Source organism: Corvus moneduloides, chromosome 6, assembly GCF_009650955.1.
Source record: "Corvus moneduloides isolate bCorMon1 chromosome 6, bCorMon1.pri, whole genome shotgun sequence".
NCBI classification, from domain to species: Eukaryota; Metazoa; Chordata; class Aves; order Passeriformes; family Corvidae; genus Corvus; species Corvus moneduloides.
This window is the reverse complement of record NC_045481.1, coordinates 8,535,742-8,559,915: the sequence shown is the minus strand read 5'-3', so window position 1 is coordinate 8,559,915 and position 24,174 is coordinate 8,535,742. Positions and strand designations below refer to the sequence as shown.

Below are 24,174 nucleotides of genomic sequence, written 5' to 3'. Positions count from 1 at the left end.
TAGGAGCGACTGGGTGAAGAAGCACCTGAATGGTGTCTTGCAGAAGCAGGCAGGAAGGCTGGCTGGCTGCAGCCACGTACAAGTGCTCTGCAGAATATGTTATCTAATACGAGCCTTTGTTCCATGAAGGGCAAACACATACTCGGGAAAATGCCAAGAAAGACTCCAGATGTTTTACTTACCTTTTAAAAATTACACAAATCCAGTCAAAGAGAATGGCAAAACAATAGAAACTTATTATTTTGGGTATGGATTTAATGCAAAATACAGTTTTGTTTTTCCAGAATTAGTAGGAAAGGTCCCTCTCAAGGAGAACAAAATTAAATTGGCAACTAACACAAAAATCATGGTTAAGCACCAGTGAGAATGTAAAGAGCAGCAGGTTTGTCTTTCATAGGGACATGCAATAAATAAAGAAAAATACAGAAAAAATAAGAGCTCTGAGAAGATTCCTGGATAATGAAGTTAAATTCTGCACATATAGTCTTCAGAAAAAACCAAAAATAGTATATATAGGACTTGCAAAGCAAAAGCTACAGAAATGTACAGTATACAAAGAAATATAATAGAAAGTGTAGAGGCCAAAAAGCAATCTAAGGAAAAACAAGAGAAAACATCCCTCAAAACCTAACTGCCAAACAATTCTGGTTATTCATTCAGCTTCTACCTACTTGAGAGACTTTCTTATTTTAGTTAAATCCAAAAGTGAAAATTATTAATAAAGTGCAACATCAATATTAAACTTAAATGATTTTCACATTTTAAATTTTTACGGAACTGCATACTGCTTTCAAGTCCCTTTAACCATTTAATAACAAATGCCTGTGCTCCACAAATCAAGGGCAATCAGCCATCATTCCACAGACACATCATGTAGAAATATTTTAAAAACTTACTATACCGTATTGCTAATATATGTATATAAATACAGTGTATGAACACAAAGGAAGACTGCAATTAGTGGACGGCATGAAAAATAACGTATCTCTACTTGCCCATGTAAAAAAAACAGTGCTCAGCTCCCAAGTCCATTCCCAGCTCTTTAAAAGGAACCTGCACACTTCTAGTTTTCTAGCCCTGTCTTCACATGATTTCTCTGAGCCACCCTTGCCCCCAAACCTGGTTCTACAACAGCACAAACATTCCCACCAGGCTCAAGAACAACAGCCCAGCAAAAGCTGTTGGTGTTCACAACTCTGAGCACACAGATGCCCATTTCTCCTCTGATACAGTCAAGATGGAAACTAGAAACTTACTTTACTATGGCACTTACCTTCAGAGGCTTCTAATAGCCACAGGGAAGGATTTGGGAACTGTGTCCACATCAATTTCCTGTGACTGGCACTATCAGCACAGAGAAGCTCTCTGTGGCTTTGAGAACAGCATGATTTGATGATTTCAGATTCGGAAGGAAAAAGCCACATTCTTCCCAAAGCCCTGCCTGCACACAGAGTCTTCGGGTGCTTTCCTGCTCAGAGATTATAGCTTGTGGAAAGCCTAATGCAGCTAACTCCCAGCTCTTTGCTGAGCTTTACTTCTCCACTTCCTCATTAAGCACATGCATGTAACACAAACATGGTAGATCCAAAAGGCACTGAAAAAGCTCCCACTTCCCAACATTAGTAATCAAGAGCCATGTTTAGGTTGGTGAAGCTTAGGAAGTCTCTAAAGTAGTGGTTTCTATAAAGCTGGGAGAAAAAATTCTTTAAACTTGCCTCATGTTTTTCTCAGCTTCAGTTTAGATCTCTGTGGGTGAACCGTTTGAGTTTGTCTAAATTGCTGTGGACAGAATGGATTTAGACCAAAATAATCATACACAACAGCTAAATCTCAGTCTATCTCAAAACACCTGTTGAAACATTAAGACTTGAGCATTTGCAGTTCAGCTCATACACAGGACACTGGAGCTGTGTGGAGACAGAAGCAGTTTCCTACTCGAAGCACACACATTTCAGAGCAAACACAAGTTGCCTGTCATGTGTGGTTCCAAAACTCTGCATGTCCACAAAGCATTCAAGTGTGCTGTCCAGGAGGACCAGCTCTTCAAGGTCACCTCCTCCTGCTGGCCACCAGCTAGCTGGGACCACCTCCAGGCCCCTGCAGTCCCCACAAATGTCACCTCTAACTCCTCCAACTCCAGCAGTGTCTGTGAGGGCTGCAGACCTCCCTGTGCCTAAGAGCAAGGGTGCTCAAAAGCCATCTAACCTTCCTGTAGCAGAGCACCACAGAGGACACAGACATACAGCTTAACTACAAATCTCCTTTCACAAGGGAAAAAACCAAGGAGTTTGGTTTTCATACAAGTAAGGGCTTGATTGACTTGGATATTCCTGAACATCTGTGTCCAAAGCTGCACTCCAGATGTGGAAAGAACCACCATGGCTAGGGAAGAATGAAGTACCAGATCTCTGTGTGGCTGCAAGAACTGACCACCAGGTCCCAGGGAGCACCTTCAGCTCTCCAAAGCCACAACCACAACTCTGTGAAGTCATTAGATCTTTGACAAGTTTGTGAAATGCTGCATCATCTTCCTCTCATTCTTGCTGAATGGCAAGGTCCAACAGCAGCACAGAGGCAGGTAAAGCAGCCTGTGACAAGGACTAAGGCACGAAGTGAAATCCAATGATCAAAATTCAGATTAAACCATCCTGAAGTTCTTTCAAGTTAAAAGCCTGCCAAGATTCAGAGCTTGCAAGACACTGATTATAAACCCACCCACCCATCTAAACTTAGCCTGCTTACATGGGGTGCTCTGATCCATGCCCACTTTCACAGGCTGCAATCTCCACAGCCAGAGGAATAACAATAAAAGCTAAAAACTTTGTTGTTTTATGTGTGAAAAAATGCTCTGATTACCTTCTTTCATTTGATCCATGTCACAAAGCAATGAAGGGGAATTTCAGGTCACATTAACAGGAAATATTTACAGAATAGATTTTTTCCTTCTTAGGAAAATTAGGGCTCACATTACAAGATTAATAAACTTCTATCAATCCCAAAAGAAACTTCAAAATTCCTTTTCTCTTACAAAGTGGATTTCATATGACCAAATTTAGAAAACAGGCATGATTAAAAGCAGAATGCAATTTATTGTTCTTCACATTTTCTCCACATGCCTGGGAGTTTGAGACCGAACTGGTATTACTGAACACAGAGTGCTAACACTGCTTCTATAAATCCAGCTCAGGTACAACAGGTCATTTTTACGATTTAATTCACAGACACAGATCACAATTCTTTAGATCCTTGATATTTAACTTAAAACTATCCTTGGCACTGAGCTTCATTATATCAACCTTTATTGTTGGGTTGGTTGGGTTTTTTGATGATTTTAGGGGAAGTGACAACATTTCTCAGTTTCCTTTTTCTCACGGTTTTGGCTGCCTCCTCCATCTCGCTCTGAAGTTCATCCAGTTATGCTGCCAATCCTGATGCATTCTGCCACAAACACTACAATGACACCAACTTCTGTCCACCACCGGGCTTTATGGAAGAGGGGATTTCTGTTGAATTACACAGTGGCTCCCCAAGACACCAGACTACCACACATCTTAAAACTTTTCAGTAATGTATTTCAGTAGCTCTCTGGCCATTTTTTGTCCATATGGCTCCATGAGCTCAGTGTGAGTCAACCACCAAGTATGCCAGTCACCCACCCCAGCACCCAGACCACCCAGAAAAAGGAACATAACACTACAAGGGCAGGATGCAGGACTTCTACCTCTAGTACTTCCAGATCAGTTCTCCATGCTGCCTGAAATGGCACAAAGTGCAGGGGGTTTGCTGAACCACAACTTCAGTTAAAAAGTTGTGTGAACAGTGACTGGGGAGAAACCAGTATTTAAGAACAGTCTATGATCCAAAAAAGCTTGGGAAGCACCAGTGTAAATAGGCATGATTACAATAAGGCATGTGTGCAGGCTTGTCTAGTCAACAGTTACTTCTACCAGCAGCATGAAAATCACCTGTCCACCAGACCAGAGCAGTGCTGCTTCCAAGCCTGCAGAAGATACATGTGTAGAAGTGGTTATTTGTATAAAGTAAGCATATTGTGGAGTAATTACTGGCATTGGGAAAATCTCGTAATTCGAAATGAGTGGGTGCTCTTTGTTTGTAAACAAATTGCATTTTGGTTCATCAGAGATGCTCCTTTAAGAACAAACTGCAGCAGATGTGGCTTGTGTTCCCAGTGATTGAAAGGCCCCACCTGAATAAGCTATGAAAGGGTCACAATCGCCTTTAACCCAGCACTTTACTGGACAGGAATGCTGTTGGCAGGGGCTGCAGCCAGGCCTGCAGAGCACAGAGGCTGGGGGCTGCTCATCAATTACACAACCTTCTCCTGGAGGTCCCCTCGCAGGGGCTGGCTTCAGAAGGAGGTGCAGCTGTTGCCACCTTGTACAAGGCTGGCCACGTTCTGGGCTGCAGCCGCGCCCCACTCCCCACATCACCATCAAGATGAATCCTCCAGTATTAGAAACTGTGGATTTGCATTACAAGACCTCCCAACAGAATTTTCCATCAAAAATAGTGATGGAAATAGACTACAGTGATGACAGAAATCCTTGCTACAAGTATCCAGGTAGTGGCAAACCCCATTTTCCTGCTATGTGCACACACATGCACGGAGACTAAACAAACACCAGAAAGCAAACCGGAATTCTCTGCTTGCACCTCACATGAAAGGTTTCCCATTTGGAGCCCATTAACAGTGAAAGGTTCAGGACAGGACATCAGGGGCAGAGTCACAATATTATTTGTTTTAAAAATGTCTGGGTTGACAAGATGGCAGGTTTTTAAACTGATGTTTATCTTTGTGCGAAGGTCAACATCCTCTCTGGATTTTGTTCTATTTTCTGTTTGTTAGCCGTTAAGAGCTTGGGGGTTTTTTGTCGTTTTTTCTGTTTTTAAATCAAGGGTTATTTTTTAAATAATACAGCAATAAAAGAAAAACAAAAACAAAAGGAGGAAATAGGAAAAGTCGATTGAGTATGGTATAAACTCTACCACAAACATGGTACAAACATCACCACCTACTGTCCAAAGCAGGATGCTAAATCACTGGCACAGATTTAGACAAAGATTCAGGAAAGGGACAGCAGTCTCAACTGCGACAGAAGGTAAGAGCATTTGGTGCAGAGCACCTTATAACTCACAGCAGCCACTGGATTCATTACGGCCAGGGTTAACTTTCTTTTTCCCAGGCTATAGTTTTGCTTTAATGGCAGCCATCGTACTCTGAAATTCAGCACCAAAGATGTTTCCTATCACTATCCACACTGTCAGCTCATATAAAAAGTTAAAAATAAATGAGTAGACCCACTTGCTGCGGCTTGCTGGATAATCATTTTGAATGGATTAAAAATTAAATCACAATTTTGTCTCAAATACCTTAAAAAAGTGCAACTATTAAGTAACAGCCTCACCTTTGCTTAGGATCTTTCTTCAGCAAACCTGACAAGAGAGATTTTGCTTCAGGTGACAATGTGCGTGGAAATCTGATCTCCTCCATAAGGATGAGCTCAAAAAGCTTTTCATGGTCCTGATTGTAGAAAGGGAGCCGGCCACACATCATTTCATACATCACAACTCCTAAACCCCACCAGTCCACTGCACGGCCGTAGTCATTATCCTCCAGAACCTGCAGAATGTAAGGAAAAGGCTTTAGAAGATACTCCCAAACCAGGCATGACCCACAAAACTCAAGAAGCAAAATTTACCCCAGCTAGTCCATCTTTCACAACACAGCCAAATCTACCAGCACAGTATTTGCAGAAGAACCACGTGAAAAGAAGTGGCATCCATGCTCACCATCCTAGGTGAGCAGTGGGGGGAAAAGGAGGCAGCAGGTATGTTACAGCAGCCTCCTTGTCTTCCTTCTCCCACTCTCTGTCGCATTATGGTCATGATAAGCACAACCTTTGGAAGTCCAAAGGCCAAGAACCGTTCTCAGATTACAGTACCAGCTGTTAAACTCTCCCTTATTCATCACAGAGTGTTCCAAAAGGGATCCAAGTTTTTAGAAAAACCCCAACCCACCAAGGAGCCAGTACAGAGAGAAAAGACCATCAACCTGTTCCTTGAAAAGGAAAAAAGTGAATAACCAAACATTTCCACCATCATCTTATCAACCTGCACACCAAAGGGGTGGCTCTGCACATCCTAAAAGGACCACCCACAAGTACTCAATGACTAATGTACATTAAACACTAAGAACCAGAACACCACTCCTAACATTTGACAGGCTGTAAGGCTGTAAAACGGCAGCCAAATTGTCTGGAAATGTTTCCCCTCCAACCCTTTGCCCCGCTCCAAAGGCGCTCCTGCCTCTGCCTAGAGGGCTGCAAACACAGGAACAGTCAGTGGGGTGGATTTCTGCCAGGTCTCACAGCAAAAGGAGCCCAGCACAGTCCATTCTTCCCTTCCCCCAGCACTTCTACCTAGCAAAGCAGTGGCTGGTGCAGGGACTCGGGACCCCAGCAGTGCTCTCCACCTCTCTGCTTGCTCCAGAGAAGCCCTCCCACAGTGCATTTCTGAGCATCTGCACAGAGGGCTGCTGAAGGGAGCAGGGAGAGTTTTGTGGCTTGTGCAGTGGATAGTACAAGGACTTCTCTAGACTTTGTGTCTCCTATGCAGTTGTCTGTAGCTGACACCAACATCTCATGTTCCAGATCCTGTCCTCAGGTTTTAGTTGTCATCTTTACTCCTTGCACGGGTCTGCACTGAGCTGCTTATTACTCTTGCTAAGAGCACAAACCACAACTGCACCACCATCCTGTTTTCTTGCTGCACCGTGTCTGTGTGAGCTTTACATTCCTGCGATTCAGAATACTTAACACTCAAGATTAAAAAGGTGAAAGAGCCAAAGTTGGTGCAAGTTTAACAAAAGAAAGATCTTAACCTCTTACGAATCTTGCTATAAAGGTTTTCTGCACATGAAAAAGAAGCATCGAGGCACTTCATGTAACAACTGTTTGCACTCTGCCTCTCTTTACTCACTAATTATTCCCTTAATTATCTGAACAAGGGAGAGGGCCTGCAGTAAAAATCAAAAGGCTGCCAGGTATTAGATTACCCCACGTCGGTCTATTTACAGCATCCCCGGCCCTATGATTCACACCAAACGACAGCTGGCTGTGCAGCTGCCCCCTCCATGTACATGGCCGGCACAGCTGCCAGCCGGACTGCATTCCAGGAGCGGCCCAGTCCTTCCCGAGGCATCCCGAGGCATCGCAGCCTTACAGAGATTGTGTGACAATGCAGTTCCCACTCTGAGTCACCCCACTCAACAAGCGCTTCCTGTTCGCACTCCCCTACGCTTGGCTCACCTAAAATAAAACACTCACATGGCCTCCAATTTGTATTTTTACTTTTTAAACTGCTGCAAGACATGCAATAGGAGAGACTGAAAGAAAAAGCAAACCAAGGAAGCCTTTGTTGTGCATGTAGTTAATGCTACCGGTGCTTTCAAAATGCAGTAAACACTTCAGATGTTACTTTTAAAAGTGTATTAATACCCTGTATTATAAGCTAGATCACCAACTTCAGTGATTTTCTTCACCTCCATTAATTTTAAACAGAATATAAAATGTTTATTTCTTCAAAGTTCTTTAGGACAATGAGCATACCCTCACATTAGTGATTGCATAGAAAAGAGTAATGTTGTGAGCATCAAAAATACACCGTAAAAAAAAAAATATTGCACTCATCCATGATTTATTGCAGCACACTGGATAGCTGGGGAGCAGTAAAATAACAAGGTTATTTCACTTAAATTAAGGGATCATCATTTTCTAACAAGCAGCTCTAGACTGTTGAGCAATGGAATTTGAAAGAGAAGGCAGAACAGCTGTAAACATCACAGCCAGTGATGCATCTGACACATCAAAGTTGACATGGTTCAGTCACTGTCATCCATGCATGAGATTCCAAAAAAAACCAACGATGCAACAACTGTACAGACACGCTGCTGTGCCCGACTCAAGTTACGAATGCAGACTGGAGCATCAATGCCCCTGCTTTTAAGGATGTATGACCTTAAACACATGGAATATTGCTCACACACAATTTCCAGATTTTTTGCATGCTATCAACCCGATGACAAAAGCCTGCAGAATTTAACACTCCAACTCACAGATGGGATTTGCAAGTAAGAGAGAGAACTGAGTTAATCAAAAGGATTTGTCCTTCAGGGTTTTTGGATGAGCCAACTCATCATAAATATTAAAAATAAAAAATAATAGCAAATAACAGAACAGAAAGAACAACATAACTGCACAGGGAATCCCCACATTCCAAGTTAGGAAAAACCAAAACAGTAAGTATTTTTAGCCTCCACATAAAATCCTTGATGAGAAACTGAAGTTCAGCAATTGATTTAAGAGGGAAGCTAAAATAAAAGCCATGCTTATGAATAATAAACATTCCGTCATGCTGCTAATTACTCTCTGCATCAGTAAATCTCAAATTGTGGTGCATGGACCTCAATTTGGATTCACTGAAGACTTCTGGTGATCCATGGAAAAGCTGGCAGTCATCATGAGACTGGCTCCACCTCTTTGCTGCAAGCTACTTTGACAGGTGCCCATGTTCTTCATTACTACAAAGGACTGGAGGCCCTTGAAAGCAGCTGGGAGTTAAAAAAAAAACCAAAAACCAAACAAAACCCAAGAGCATGCTGCCACCACTATGTAAGCAGGGAGCACAAAAGCGCTGATCAGCAAAGACATCAGCTCTCAGAAGAAATACTCCTCCTTCCATGCTGGTTTTCCATACTTTGCATTTCTTCATAGTTCAGTTCAAGGCAGGTTTGCAATGCTCAAGTCTCCAACTCAGAGGAAAGCTGTGCCAACAATCTATAACCTGCTGGCACCCCAAGACTCGCTTCTGCCTGTGCTCCAAGTGGGATGGAAATGTCAACGCCACGGGAAGCACGGGAAGCAAAGCCCCACTGGAAGGGAAGCAGCCCTTCTGCAAGGCACACCATATTAGCTCAGGCTCCGTGCCCTACAAACCCAGGAGTCTGCTTCCACACAGATCGGAGCACGGGCACAGAAAGCAGCGTCTGCCTGCGGAGCACCGAGCGTACGCGCATCCCCTACAACCTAACTTCACTTTCGATCTGCCCCTAACTCAGCTGTAACACCACCCATGTTGCACAACTCAGAGTGTTTCCAGGAGCAAACCTGCAAATGCACATTTGCATTTTGCACTTGAAAAGAAAAAAAAACATTTGCACAAAACAAAATTTCCCCAAAACATACTGTTCAGGGACTGAGATCCCCTGCCTGGATTTATTTCCTCTGAAATTGAAGCATTCAAATCAACACTGAGAAGTACCTTGTGCTTTTATAGTCATAAAACAGTCAGTACTTTCAATGCATGCCATGCTAAATACTGCAGAAAAAGCTTGGTCTGTACTGTTTCTGAAAACATGTCACCTTTTACTGCCCTCAAATAGTAAAAGAATTGGACAGTACTTTTACTTTTTAAGTGAAGTCCTATTGATAGCTTTTAAACAGGACAACACACAGCAAGCTGCAAAACAGGTAATCAAGTAATCTATCATGTAATATTTGAAGTGATTAAAAGGTTTTTTTTTTAAATTATGTATCTGATACAAGAAACAAGCACTGTTCTTGTAAAACGTACATACTCCCTCAAGTGGAAGATACTACCCCGCCAAAAAATTATCACATATCATTATGCTAAAGATGTGTTCCAGATCATGATGAATAAAGGAGTCTCAGTATGTGTAATTATATAACAGCAGTTAGTGCATGAGCACATCATGGCACAGGAATTATTCTGTACTCCTACAGCTACCATGGAAGGCATGTAAGAAGGCAATTTAACATAACAGCCAACATAAACATACCTCTGGTGCAAGATACTCTGGAGTGCCACAGAAGGTCTTCATTGTTGCTCCATCCTTGATGCCTTCTTTACATAGTCCAAAGTCTGTTATTTTTATGTGTCCATCTTTATCCAGCATAAGATTTTCCAGCTGGGAAGAAAAGCCAAATTAAAAGACATGATTACCTGTAACACACACTGGTCCTGAGCATGATAATCAAAGACATTAATTTTGCAGATCAGTTTTCAACCTCATTCTCACTGAGGTAAGACCCACAGTAGCTGCCAGAGCACAAATGTAAACATACATTTGTAACATTTTCCTCAGCTCTTTAGGGAACATTAAGTAACTAATTTGTAGTCTTGGTGTAACTGACCATATATATAGAAAGATTACAGAGCATAAACCCTGTATTTATGCTTCCACAATATTATCATAAATAGAACACCAGTTCTTTTGAAAGTATATTAAGTATTCCCCCTCACACAACTTCATCCCACCTTTTACTCTGATTTTATGAAGTCTGTGCCAGTAAGTAATAGCAAATAGAACAGAAATCATATGCAAGGTTAAGGAACCACTTCCAGAGAGACCCTTTAAATGAGAATCACTGGATACACATACTCAGCACATGGTATTCATCCCACCCTGAGCCTCTAATTTTTGAGAAAGTCACCCAGGTATAAGGACAGTTTCCTCAGTGCATCAATAAAGTGCATTACAGAGGAAATCACGGTGATACGGGAGACAAAATCCCAGCAGAGATCCCAGAATTACTCTGACGTAGTCTGAAAACATTACAGAACATGCTTCATCTTCGACTGCCCCTAAATAAACTACCAGTATCCCTTCATCCTGTCCTGAAAACTCCTCTCAGGAAGAAAGAAAATGCTATTGTTGCATTTTCCTCAAGAATTTCTAAAGTTTGTTTGCCCTGAGATATCTTGTTTGGTCGGGGTTTTTTTCCCCTTCTGTCCTCACCAAACAAATGAGTAACTTGAAGCTTAGGCAATTTTCTAACTGCAAACAGGTACTTTGAAGATGACGTGACCACACTGCAAGGAAGTGCAACATCTACACAGTGTGAATTTGCATTTACCTGGTAAAACCAGGATTATGTTCCACCATGCAGAAGCACCAGCAAGATTTCTCTCAGAACACAAGCAGGCAAGTGAAAATCAAACCCCCGTAGCCCAGTAACCCTTCATGTTCTCTGAAATGCTGCCAGAGTCACAATAAATGCCTTATGCAGCCTCTTGGACTATCAAAGGGTTTAGACATCCTGTAAAGTCCAGCCCAACAGCTGCAACAACAGTTTGGATAAAGTTCAGTCAGGAAAGAATTTCTTAATAGTTCAGGATCATTTGCTTTTTTTAACAACAAACAAAAAGCCAAACCCCAAAAGCCTGTAAAATGATTTTTCTACATACCTTCAAATCTCTATAAACCACATTCTTCTCTGAATGCAGGTAATCCAGCGCTGAAACAATCTCAGCCCCATAAAACCGAGCTCGGTCTTCAGAGAAGACACGCTCTCTTGACAGATGGAAAAACAACTACAAGAACAATAATTTGTTAACTTTAGATGTTTCTGAATTATGTCTTGCACTTCACAGGCCATCCTGCCTGGAAGGTGCTACTACCTATGAGAAAACCCCTTCCCATCCTCACTCAGCTGTATTCCCAAATGTGTTAAAAAGCATCATAAATTAAATGATTAGATAATTATGTCTCATATTCACAGATGCACACTGATAATAAATTCATGTACTACAGTCTTACAGGTTCAGAAAATTACAAAGCTATTTTTGACTGAACTACAATTACATATTAAAACTACAGCCTAATGCATGATTTAGAGAAATGCTAATATTCCAACTTTTCCCTCTTGACTGTAATAGTAGTTTAGTAGTTTCTAGTTCTCCCTCCAAGTATACTCACAATATTAATTTTAAAGTGTTAAAACTTGTCTGGAGAGCAACTAGAAAGCAACCTTACCTTCTTGAACTTCTAACTGTCAGATTACAATATATTGCTGTCATATAAAATATGAACCTATGCCCAAAACCTCTATGTTCTAAAAATGGAGTTAAAAAATTAACACTCTTACTTCTTAATGTTAGTTAAACCTGCAAACAGCTCTGTTTAACTGGGACAACTTGGATTAATTAGAATTGCAAAAATGGACCTTAGCTAAATAATGTCAAGCAGAATTAGAACAGGAAAATCCTAAAGTATTAAACAGTATTGTATTTCCCTTACCTCCCCTCCATTAGCATACTCCATAACAAAACACAAGCGATCATGTGTCTGAAAGGAATACTTTAAAGCCTGAAACAGATTTAAACCAAAACTTAGAAGACAGATCATAGTGACAGTTAGCATTTTTAATAGATATTCAGAAGCAGACATGAAATTTTCTATTTTAGTGAACTTTCCGTCCTTAAATCTTATATAACACTTATACTTTTCTTGTTGCAGCTGAGGACTTACTTCATTAAATAAATTTAATAAAACATTAAACAAATCCCTTGCAGAACCTATTATCACCTAAAATACTGCAAAACAAAGTCCTGCCCCATTAACAGGGACTCAAAATGTACCAACAGTGACTGTGAAGTTTCCTCCTCAGGCCACAGGTTCAACTCTCAGATCAGAGACCAAAACCAAACCCTGGAGCACAAGGTTTCACCACACTGGCTACAAGACCTCTTATATGAAACACGTGTTTTCACACACCAACCCCCTGGTCTCTGCCCTGCTGCCTGCAACTGCTCCCTGCTGACAGCCTGCCAGGGGATTGGTCAACACTGTCAATACCAATTTGTGAGCAATTCACAAAAACAGACCGGGTGGAGGCTGTGATGGAGAGTCACAAGGTGCCTGTGTGTAGTCCTGTCACATGTATTCCCATGACAAGAGTAACATCAACTTGTTTGCCATAGTACTAAGATTTTTCATCACAGAATATGCTGAGCTGGAAGGGACCCACAAGGATCATCAAGTTCAACTCCTGGCCCTGCACAGAACCACCCCAAGAACCCCACCATGGGCCTCAGAGCGTTGTCCAAATTTTTCTTGAACTATGTCAGGTTGGTGCTGTGACCACTTCCCTGGGGAGCCTATTCCAGGGCCCAACCACCGTCTGGGTAAGAACCTTTTCTTAGTATCCAAGCTAAACCCAGTCTTGTAGCTAACTTCTCAGGACAGCCCTAGTTCTGGATATTTGGGTTTATAAAAGCATTAAAAAGAAAATACTGCATATGATATTGTTGTCTTCATTACAAGGGGTGACACTTTCAAACCAGTCATATATTTCCCAGAAAAATGAAGGACTAGGTTTTAGACATGTCAACATTATTGATTATACTCAATACAGGCAATATTTACTTCCAGAGGTCATGAATTAAAAGGTCTGAATTCCAGCTAAGCCCTTGTACCTGGCCCAAGGAAACAACCAGGATCCTACAAAATCTCTTAGAGGCTTTAATAAGTTGTAAACAATTCAGCGACAACTTCTAATAAACATCAGAAACAAAATCTTGAGACGGGACCTGAATATCTGAACTCAGCCCAGAGAGACTGATGGCACTGGAGGTCTAAAATGAGAGTATGGTTCGACTTTACAATGCAAAAAGAAAGGAGCAGATAAAGCACAGTCCTGCTCTTCCCCTCCCCATTCCACACACTCACACCACCATCCTTTGGCTGGCGTTACCAGTGCTCTGATTCCACAGTGAGCTGTTTCTGGGAGCTTAAAAAAACAACGAAGACAAAATTAAAGGGTTTTCCCCCCACTATATCTTCCTGAATTTGTTTGTCACAAGATCAGGGTCACCCTGATCTGTGCTACAAAGACAAGACCAAACATTTGAAGGACAAGGAAAGCAGATACTTCTCTCAGAGATAGCAAGTCATTAAATGGGTGAGCCCTAAAGTCAAACCACACCCTGAAACAGTCTTCAAGAGGCGCTAAGGACCTGCTCTGCAAGAATCAGAAAACTTTAAAAAGTATTTTAATTTGTGCATCCCAAAAATGGAAGGGTACAAAAATACACAGCCACTCTGAAAACACAAATCTCAGCTGCATTAGGTAAGTAACAAAAAATAAGGAAAGCCTTGGTGGTTGTAATGTCAAGTTACACTGAGCAGAGGCAGAAATGCTTACTGTTAGGAACGGGTGCCGAGAGTTCTGTAAAACCCGGTTTTCTGTCAGCGTGTGCGCTACTTCATCCTGAAACACAAGCAGAAGGAAATCAGCAAAGTGATTCCCCAGATCAGGGGTCCATTTCAAACACTAACAGAGCAATTATTTACAAGCACTCTGAGAATCCTTCCCACGACTTTGCCCAAAGGGTGTATCAAGGGTGAACCATGTCCCCAAGTTTCCCATCTACTCACCTTTGCTACAATAACTTCCTTCTTCAGAATTTTCATGGCATAATACCGTCCAGTTGCTTTTTCTTTAACTAAAATGACCTTTCCAAAAGTGCCTTTTCCCAGTAGTTTAAGGTATTCAAACTCATTCATGGTCTGTTAACGACACAGATAAAGAAGAACTAAATTACAAGATCTAACTATTCTCAGACCAGAATTTCTGTTCACGAGAGAATGTATTGCATATGTCACACATGTGATTTTTTTAATCCTTTTGTTTAGTAGAATTCAGAAGCAGAAATGATTCTTCCACGAAAATGAATGCCAGTGCACTCCCAAAAATAATCAATCAAACTATTCACAGAAAACCGTAAGCTTTCAATTAAATGAATGCTCTTTTGCATGACTCAACAGTGCAAGCAACACTCCACGTATTAATCCATAGCCATTCTGACCTCTTTGTCAGTGCAGACATTCATTAAAAAGCACACGCTGCTCTTATTCCAGGGAATAAACCCACACCTTTTTTCTGATGTTCCCCACCTCTCTAGGAGACCAGTTTTCTTGTGCTGTTCATTGAACAGCACCGAAAACCAAAGACAAAATGACTGCCTGTAAGGCCTCTATCTACTCGCTCAACAGGACATTTGAAAGGGCTTTACAGTGGTTCATATACTCTGAGTTGGACACATGGGAGAAATACCAACCAGATAAACTCATGAGGGTCAAAACAACACACAAGTTTACTGGCAAACTTTAGAAAGTCAGGCAACTTTGGCTAAAGGTTTACTGCAACATCCAATCAACATAAAACACTTCTCACAGCATTAACTTGGACCATTCAACTTAGCAAACTTTAAACTCATTCGATGGTAAGTCACTCGAAATATTCCAACAAGAGGGAATCAGAAGAAAAAGAAAGGAAGACAGAAAAGATATAGAAAAGCACACATACAGCTAACCAGCTCCTGGGTTCCAGCCATGTTCAGATCGAAACTCCAAGAAGAGGTAGGATCCAGACAAGATGATGGCCTCCTGTTTGGCCTTAAATATCCCTTGGCCTTCATGGGCCTTTTCCCCGGGTGGGACTGGTGGTCATTTGGCCACTCAGGAGGCTGGGTTAGGGGAGTGGAGCACTGCCTCTGGTGTGCCAGTGACTGGCAGCTCTGCCAGGCTGGGTGGGTGTGGGACAGTTCACTGCCTCACCAGGGCAAGGTCTGACCTGCCCCTTCTCCCACACACACGCATCCCAAAATGTTGCAAAACATCAAATCTTTCCATTCCCTGACAACCACCCTCTGGCTCAAGATATTGACCAGGACCACAATAATGGTACCTCTTGTCTCATGGTCTAATCTAGTAGACAGAGCAGAAAGGAAAGAACAGGAAAGTACACTGGAACCCATATAACAGGCAATTGCTATTCCAACAACCAAAGCATAAATCTAGTGAATTTCCTCCTGTGCAGTTCATCACTCCCCACCCCCTCAGTCTCTAGAACTGCAGGCGAGGTGTGATTCAAATCAGGATCCGGGGGAAGAGTTCATGAACCATTCTCTCAGCTGCAGTGCCTGAAGAGTCCAACAATTTGGTCTGTGATTTCCTGTGCGTTCCTTGAGACAGCACTCCTCTTCTGTGAGGTTTGGCATTCTTGAACGTTAGACAATTTTATACAATTATGATTGATACTTGTTGGACTGGTAAGCTGGGCTCCAAAATAGCTTGGCGAGTTCAATTTAGGATTCTCTATGGCTTATTGATAGTGCAATACATTGCACTCCTTGCCAAACTCTGCATGGATCAATAGTTAGGCTGCTTTGCCTTTTGGAGTCCATTCTCTTAGAGGTCCAGGTTTCAGCACAACCTAAACAAATATACATGTCCCAAATTGCCACCCATATCCCTCCCACCAAGCAGGTTTCGGGGGAATTACCAGAACCTGTACCCATGGAAAGAGGAAGAGGTCAGTGGGCACCATCAGAAACAACATTCAGTAAAATTCTACTACCAAATAGTCTGAATTGCCTCAGGAGTGGGGTCAAATATATAACAACACTCAGTCATTCCAACCTCCGCAGCGTATCATTTTAGTCAGGGTCCTGAGTTTGGACCAAACACTTTCCAACTTTACCAAGCCCTTCAGCAGTTCTCAAACCCCAAACCTTTTTTCTCTTAATCACTTATGCCTTCTTTATCTACAGCTGGAACTTCCCAGCTCCACTTCAGCTCCATTGTCAGCCCCCTTTCTCCTTCCTTCCAGGGCCACCAACAGTTCAACATCCCCTCCTTCTGCACAATCATTCTTCACACATCGCTTACCATTACTAGGCACACTTCCCTCAATACAGTAATTTTATACTTTGCACTGAGAAGACAGGAAGAGGTACACAAATTTATTTCCATCATCACATGAAATCCTATGTGTGAGCTCCCAAAACTATTAGAGGGAGGAATCTTTTCCACTCACTCTGGTGACAAGAGAAAATACGAGTATCTCAAAATATTGCAGCCAACAAACTTACATAAACATATATGAACATAAGTATCTTAAAACCTTGTAAGATAAAAACATGTAAACACTTGGTGCAGTGAAGGACAGCAACTCCTCTGTCCTGTCACCACTTCATCCTCTCATGGAACACTTCTAGAAGAAATCTCAGTTCCACTCAGACCTAGCTCAAAAAGAGGAAGCATCCACTCGGCAAACTTTTGTGTTCTCTGCCACAGAAAGTTTCACTGAATAATTAACAGCCTGTGAAAATAAACTTAGAAGACATCAAAAATGCAACCATCACTAATGAAACTTAAGTTATCTAGTACCTTAACAATACTGATGAGCATTCTTAGCACCATGTAGGCAAACCTGAGTTAGAGCAGCCAGCCATCCTTTTGAGACCTTTTCACTTTAGACAAAATTGTTTTCGTTGGATCTACATATTCTGTTACATCCAATTTTGCAAATCTGGACTCCAGTCCTTAAGACAACCGATAATGTAAATTTGTTCTACATGTGTGATGTTAGAGTGGTCCTTAGAAAAGACAGCAGTGTCCTTTTCCCTTTCTTGCTCGCTTACCCCTTTGAAACCATACCTGCTACTATAATCATTAGGTACAAGGTCCTGCTAGGGTGGTTGACTAAACCTGGAGCAAAGAGCTGTGCTGGCATACCGGGGACACTGTTCTGAAAATACAAAATGATAAACCATTTCATGTATTTCACTTTAGATTTCAGATTTTGTTGCAGCTTTATCTGCAGAGGATTAACTGTTTACTATATTACCCAATACGGTCCCTCTGTGTTTCTCTTTGTCCAGAGCCGACTTTATTCACATAATTTAGATGCCTCCAGCTGCAGATCTCACAGCTCCACGTTCACTTAAAAGTCCTTTCCACTTCTGATAAAGCAGCTCTTTATTCCACTTCCAGACATATACCCAGTCTTCTGGCTGGTCAGGATATACTTGAACATTCCGCATTATTACCAAGACTAAAACAACAAACTTGCACAATGACAAAAGTATTTTTTCCCTTTTCAAAAGGTTATGAATTCTGCAGCAGTTCTGCCTCCAGCCTCTAGTGGCAGGCAAGGCTCAATACCCACTGCTGCCAGGAGGAGGCAGTGTAGGAGGAGTTTGCAAAGCTTCATTGCAAATACAGGGAAACTGAATTTCCATTTATTTCCACTGAACTTTTCAAAGTATTTGAATTCACCACCCTCTCCCAGCTCACTTTTTGGAGCTGTCACAGAGTTTTTTGTCTTGGTCTCAATCCTTGAATTTTGCAATAAATAACAATAACATGGAAGAAGGCCGACAGGGCATCAGCTGCTTCCCGTGCATTCGTTGGAAGCCCACAGGCTCCCACACTCTCCCAGTAGTTTTATCACATGGGAGAGGGAGGAGATTTTCTCCCTCCAACAGGTTAAACTTTTCACACAATAGGTTGCTCCCTCCTCAGAAAGCTTTATTTCACTCCCCATTACTGAAATTTTCAAAACATTTTCAGTATGGTTTTCTTTAGGACAACTGCGGCTTTTCCCTTGCAAATTAACCAAATCTGTTGCAGAGTGTGGTATCATCACAACTGGCTCTGCCTCTCGATAGCAGGGCTTGCGGTGGGGGGGGCAGTGGGGGTTGGCTTTGCTGAGTCAAACCCCTCCTCCAAGGAGTGGAGGGAGGTGACATCAGTGACATCATGCTCAAGAGAGTCCCACCTTCTAATTTTTTACCCATGGGCGGAGTTTATGGTTTGGGGAGGGGTTTGGCTTTGCTGCATCAAATTCCTCCCAAGAGCTGAGGGGGTTGACATCATGTTCAGGGAGACCCAACTCCTCCCCTAGGCTGGAAGATCCTGGTTCATCCTCCACACCTCCCTCCATGGTGTTAATTTGCAACTCTAAAGCCCTTTGGCTCCCCACAAAGTTGTTTAACAGGTTTCTCAGGTTTGCTGCTAGTTGCTTTTGGGCTGTTAATTCTCACTCTGCCCTGAGGCAAGCTATTGTTTCAGCCTCCAAGGCAATTAGCAACTTCATCAGCTGCTCTTTCTCCAGACACATGCTTCTCTTTCTGGGCAGCCATTAAAGACTCTGATGTGGAACCCTTATCAGTTTTTTTTTTTTCCCTTCTTTTGACAAAATTTCAATATTCTCTGCAAGTACCTGCGGTTTTTGCCAGTTTTTCTCAGACCACATCTCTCTGTCTGGGTCTGATCAAGCTTTACTTCCAACAACTCTGCAAGTGGAGAGCAAATTCGGGTTAGGCTTCTATATCCAGGATTCCATAACCTCTTTGCAGGAGAACATCAGAAAACTACCTTCTTATTATTCTCCTTATTCTGAGTTGGATACACGGGAGAAATGCCAACCAGATACTCTCATGAGGGTCAAAACAACACACAAGTTTACTGGCAAACTTTAGAAAGTCAGGCAACTTTGGCTAAAGGTTTACTGCAACATCCAATCAACATAAAACACTTCTCACAGCATTAACTTGGACCATTCAACTTAGCAAACTTTAAACTCATTCGATGGTAAGTTACTCGAAATATTCCAACAAGAGGGAATCAGAAGAAAAAGAAAGGAAGACAGAAAAGATATAGAAAAGCACACATACAGCTAACCAGCTCCTGGGTTCCAGCCATGTTCAGATCGAAACTCTAAGAAGAGGTAGGATCCAGACAAGATGATGGCCTCCTGTTTGGCCTTAAATATCCCTTGGCCTTCATGGGCCTTTTCCCCGGGTGGGACTGGTGGTCATTTGGCCACTCAGGAGCTGGGTTAGGGGAGTGGAGCACTGCCTCTGGTGTGCCAGTGACTGGCAGCTCTGCCAGGCTGGGTGGGTGTGGGACAGTTCACTGCCTCACCAGGGCAAGGTCTGACCTGCCCCTTCCCCTACACACATGCATCCCAAAATGTTGCAAGATATCTAATCCTTCCATTCCCTGACACTGCCTCACAGATCAGCCATTGGCTCTCATTTGTCCCTCCGTGAGGAAAATCATTGGAGGAATCAGAATGTGCTGGAGGCTGAGCAGAGACTCTGTACCATCAGCTCAGTGACCATGGCCAACATGGCAACAACCAAAGGCCACTGCAACCTCGTCTGGAGAAAGATTTTAAGATGCCTCCTACAGCAAACTTTTCCATATTCTTCCCTAGAGCAGTCTGAGGAGACTTTCTGCTAAACTGCTCAACACAGTTGACGCCAGGACCCCAGTAATCATTTTGGTTATCCTCACTAACATGTCCAGGAAGAGACAGTCACTGTTTCAGAAGAATGTATCCAGCTGATGAATGAAGTGGCTCTTGCATTTCTATGAAGGACTGCAGCAAGAGCAGGATCTGTTAAGCCAGAGACCCAGAAGCCTACTGGCAGCTCTAACTCAGAGTGGCATGAAAGTAGCTACCCACATCACTCTGAAAGCACTGACATGACACAAGGGGATAACACACAAGCTTAGTGAAGACACTGGTGGATGGCTGGTTTTTTATAGAAAAACTTTATATGTTTTCCCAAACTGAAACAAACTTACGAAAGCAGGTGAGGATGATAATGGTGAGATGAGGACACAAGGAAGTGCCCACCTAAAATCCACAATGTATTTGCACAGGAAAAGGTTCCATCAATTCCCTCTTGAAGGAACAGGTGGGAACACTTTGGAAAACAGAAATACAAACAGAAGAACACAAGGGGGTAGAAAGAAATGAAGGGAAGTTGAAGACAGATGCCCAAAAAGGGTCAACAGGGCATGTATCTCCTCTGGCACATACTCACATCATGGAAGGCCATTGCTGACCTGGCCCTGTGTGTTCAGACTATCTAGTGCCTAATGTCAAAAAACCCTCAAACTGTAGGAGCACTACGGACAGACACTGCAGTGGCTGGCTGGAGGTAGCCTAAACCCTTAATCCAGAGCAATTAAATCCACTGGACCCACCCTAAATCCTGCAAATCCACCAGAATACCTTTGCACCAGCCTGCAAGGAGTTTACAGAGTCACATGGTCCAGCAGGAGCTTTGGTTTCACTCTTTGTACCACAGGAAAACAGGCAAACCAAACCTAGACCCGAGCTGGCCTTGAACGCCATCCAGTAAGGACATGTGAACTCGGAACTCCGGCAGACCCAGACAGGCTCTGCTCAGCTCAGACAATTGCTTCGTCCAGAAGCTGCATCTACAGCCAATCATGTAATTGTCAGTGGAACAGACATGGCTTGATGGTATTTCTAGTCTGTATTTGAGAAGACCTAAAAACCAGTGATTCCTGCTATGCCCACTTACCACTTTGTGTTTTGGCTTTGTCATAGAAACTTCCATTTCTTCGGCACCTGAATTATCACTGGGAGAGCCAGATCTAAAATCCATCATCTCTTCCTCTTGTTTCTTGAGGCTGTCTGCTACTGTTTGGATAGCTTTTGTCCATTCTTCCCTGGCAAAATATAAGCAAAGACATTCATTACTTGTGGCTTTAGACTACCATCTGCCATGGCAAAGATCACCAAGCAGTACAGAATCACTAATGCTCTCTGATGAATTAATGGAAGATACAATGAATTATGTGCATTTTCAAGCACTGTAAAAATGCATTTTCAATCACATATCTTTATTACTCATACTAGAAACCCAGTCTGGAAATAATACAAGGCTTTTCAGATAACAGAATTTCTAGTGGGCATTCAGTCAACAGCTCAAGATATGACCTGGTGATACAGAGATTTACATAACCAAAGCAGACTTGCTGAAACCAACAAGCAAAAGGCTTACATGAATCACAAAGCAATTAAATACAACTACTACATTTCTATGGTGCACTGAAACACACATTCAGCTCCTGGGGACACTGGCACCTCTTCGCACACGTATCCTAAATTTTAGTGGCTTTAGTGACAAGGGATGTTCTTGGAGAAGGTATTAAAGCCCAGGATACTTAGGTTATTCTTCTGTTGTAAAGATGATGACAGCAGTATAGCAATTGCTGTGTAAACTTTAGCAGAATGTCAGCAAAAGCAGTGACATTTCATCTTAGGCACAGGTCTTGGTTACGATATAGCTTCCACAGCTGTTTCAGCAATGGGTGTTCTGACAGTGACCCCTTCAACTCTCATGGAGACCACTTCCACTCCAGTGTCCTTTGGGAGATTTCACACCTTTGGAAGCTACTGAAGTGAAAGTTCTTGGCCTTCACTCGATTTCACTGCAAATTTATTGAACATGAAGAATACAACTCACAAGGGCTTCCAGGGATGGGCTTTAAGACACACACAGCAGCTGAAGACACATCCAGTGGACTATCTGAACTTAAAATGCTTATTGCTCTTCATATATGCAGGGAAAATGATGTGGTGGTTTAGTTGGTGTTTTCTAGGCACTGGTTAAACTCTTCTCCTAAGGACATCCCAGGTAAAATATTTTGCTACTACAGCAGGATCAGCAGTAGCCATTGCTGATCAACTCTGTGCACAATCTGCAGCACAACCATGCCATCCTTATCAATGTCCAATTTTTCACTGGTCCTATGAAGTTGTTTTGTTTTTTTAAAATTGTATCTGAACACGTGAGTTTCAGTTTGTGACGGATGGAAGAGGCAGATCATTCCCGAGTGGAAGCAAAGTCCATGGGAAAAAGAATCCCACACAGGAATCTAATAAAAGCTGCACCACCTAAGGTCTTTCCTGCCTTGTGGATTTTGCCTGAATTGTGCCCTATTCATCCAGCCCTGGCTGGGGGCAGCAAGGTAAAGCCACACATATTCTGAACATTCTCCCTATACTCCCAGCACAAACTACTCCATTCACCATCACAAACACATGCTCTTATTTACTAGTCATATTTTTATATTCAGAATGATCACAAAAAGAACTTCTGTACTTTCCATCTCTTTCAAAAAACCAAACATTGGTTTAAAAGGCACAGAGAAAGCTAAAGGCATATTGACCTTCATATCTCTTTTGTTACTGACTTGGTTGAGATCTCGGCCCTCCTGAAGTGAGTATCTCTGATTTCTGCAAGAACAGAATTTCACCCTCAGCTTTTATGTCTCAAGAGTACACAACAGAGGTGACTAACACTCTGAGCCCTGAAATGTCAGAAAGCTGACTTAATTGGCTAGGAGGGAACAAAACAAGACTGAAATACAATCTTCCCCCAAGTGGAAACTGCTATTCACTCCCTTTAGGGTCACTGACCACAAAGTTCCTAAAAGAAACAAGGACCAGTTTATTTTTCTTTGCTTTTAATTTGACTTAACCTTCTTCTGATCATTGTAACATAATCAAAAGCAATAAATCAGTGCATGCAAAGACTATGAGAGAAAGAAGTAATACTAGGTAGAATTTACTGGTCTTCAAAATAAACACGTGCCAGTATCATTATCTAGAGAGGACTGGGGTTTTAAATACTCACTCCCTTATGGCAATGGTAGTGGAATAATTTAAGTTCAGTTTCTGAAGAGCAAGTAAATATTTAAATACTCAGTAGTTGTATAATAGCTGTGCTGGAAAACTCTTCTCTCTGGAGGTAGAAGATCAAATCTCCAATGATGAGAGCACAGGATGTAGCTCTTAGCTTTGTTTCCTAAAAGATGAAACAGGAATCTGCACCTGCAGCAGATAACTATCACCTTTATTATCTAATTTGCATAAAACATTAGCAATCAGCAATGATACAACTAACTTTTCCTTTAGAAATAGGGTGTCTAAACAGATTTTAAAAGGTAACTATTTTGATACAACTCAACTCTGCCTGAATCTCTATTTCACTTGTGCTCATCCTTCCAGAAACTCCCAGGTCAGAAACTCTTTATTTTACTACCACAACATTTCCAGTGAGAAATGAACCTTACGTTTCCAGAAATAACTACCTCTGTGCTGGTACACACCTGCACCTGTCCATTTTGGATACCCAACCTAGCAACACTTCATTTACAAACACTGCTCAAAATCCACTCTCTGAAACCCCCCTTTAGAATACCTTTTACACTGGAAAAGGCACTAAACCCGAGGCACTCAAAAATTGTCACTTTTCAGTCCAGACGTACATCATCTGATAAATAAGAGCTTCAGCAAAGGACTCACTATTAATGCTGAACACTTGCATCTGCTTTTGCAAGGAGTTTATGCATTAAATATGAATGAAACATACCGCTCCTCTGGAGTCTCCACATGAAATGTTCTTTCAATTACTGTGGTCCACTGGAGGCATCTAATGATAAATGTGTTTGGTTTAGGTCGCTCTGTCTTCATCAGCTGGCACTCTACCACAATCAAGGAAGAAAGAGTCATGGTACATAAGCAGGTTTAAATAATCATTTGTCTTTATTCTTATCTAGCAAACTGTTGCAATTAATCAGCCATAAAAATCTCTGTAAGTACTTCTTCAGGAGACTTGAGACAATTTACTGTGTTGATGAAACCAATAAATAGCTTGGGAGATAGCCATCTAAGC

The 24,174-nt window shown here is 42.0% G+C and overlaps 1 protein-coding gene across 1 annotated transcript in view; it reads right to left on the bottom strand.

Annotated features, from left to right (window-relative positions):
- Positions 1–24,174, bottom strand: part of AKT1 (AKT serine/threonine kinase 1) — a 78,139-nt gene that overhangs the window by 8,545 nt on the left and 45,420 nt on the right. Inside the window, exons 4-11 of the mRNA XM_032110650.1 lie at positions 23,872–23,983; positions 21,013–21,160; positions 14,258–14,389; positions 14,025–14,090; positions 12,119–12,187; positions 11,287–11,412; positions 9,878–10,006; positions 5,427–5,641 (exon numbers count right to left, since the gene is read on the bottom strand). Coding sequence (XP_031966541.1) covers positions 5,427–5,641; positions 9,878–10,006; positions 11,287–11,412; positions 12,119–12,187; positions 14,025–14,090; positions 14,258–14,389; positions 21,013–21,160; positions 23,872–23,983 — 997 coding nt within the window. The remainder of the gene's footprint in view (positions 1–5,426; positions 5,642–9,877; positions 10,007–11,286; positions 11,413–12,118; positions 12,188–14,024; positions 14,091–14,257; positions 14,390–21,012; positions 21,161–23,871; positions 23,984–24,174) is intronic.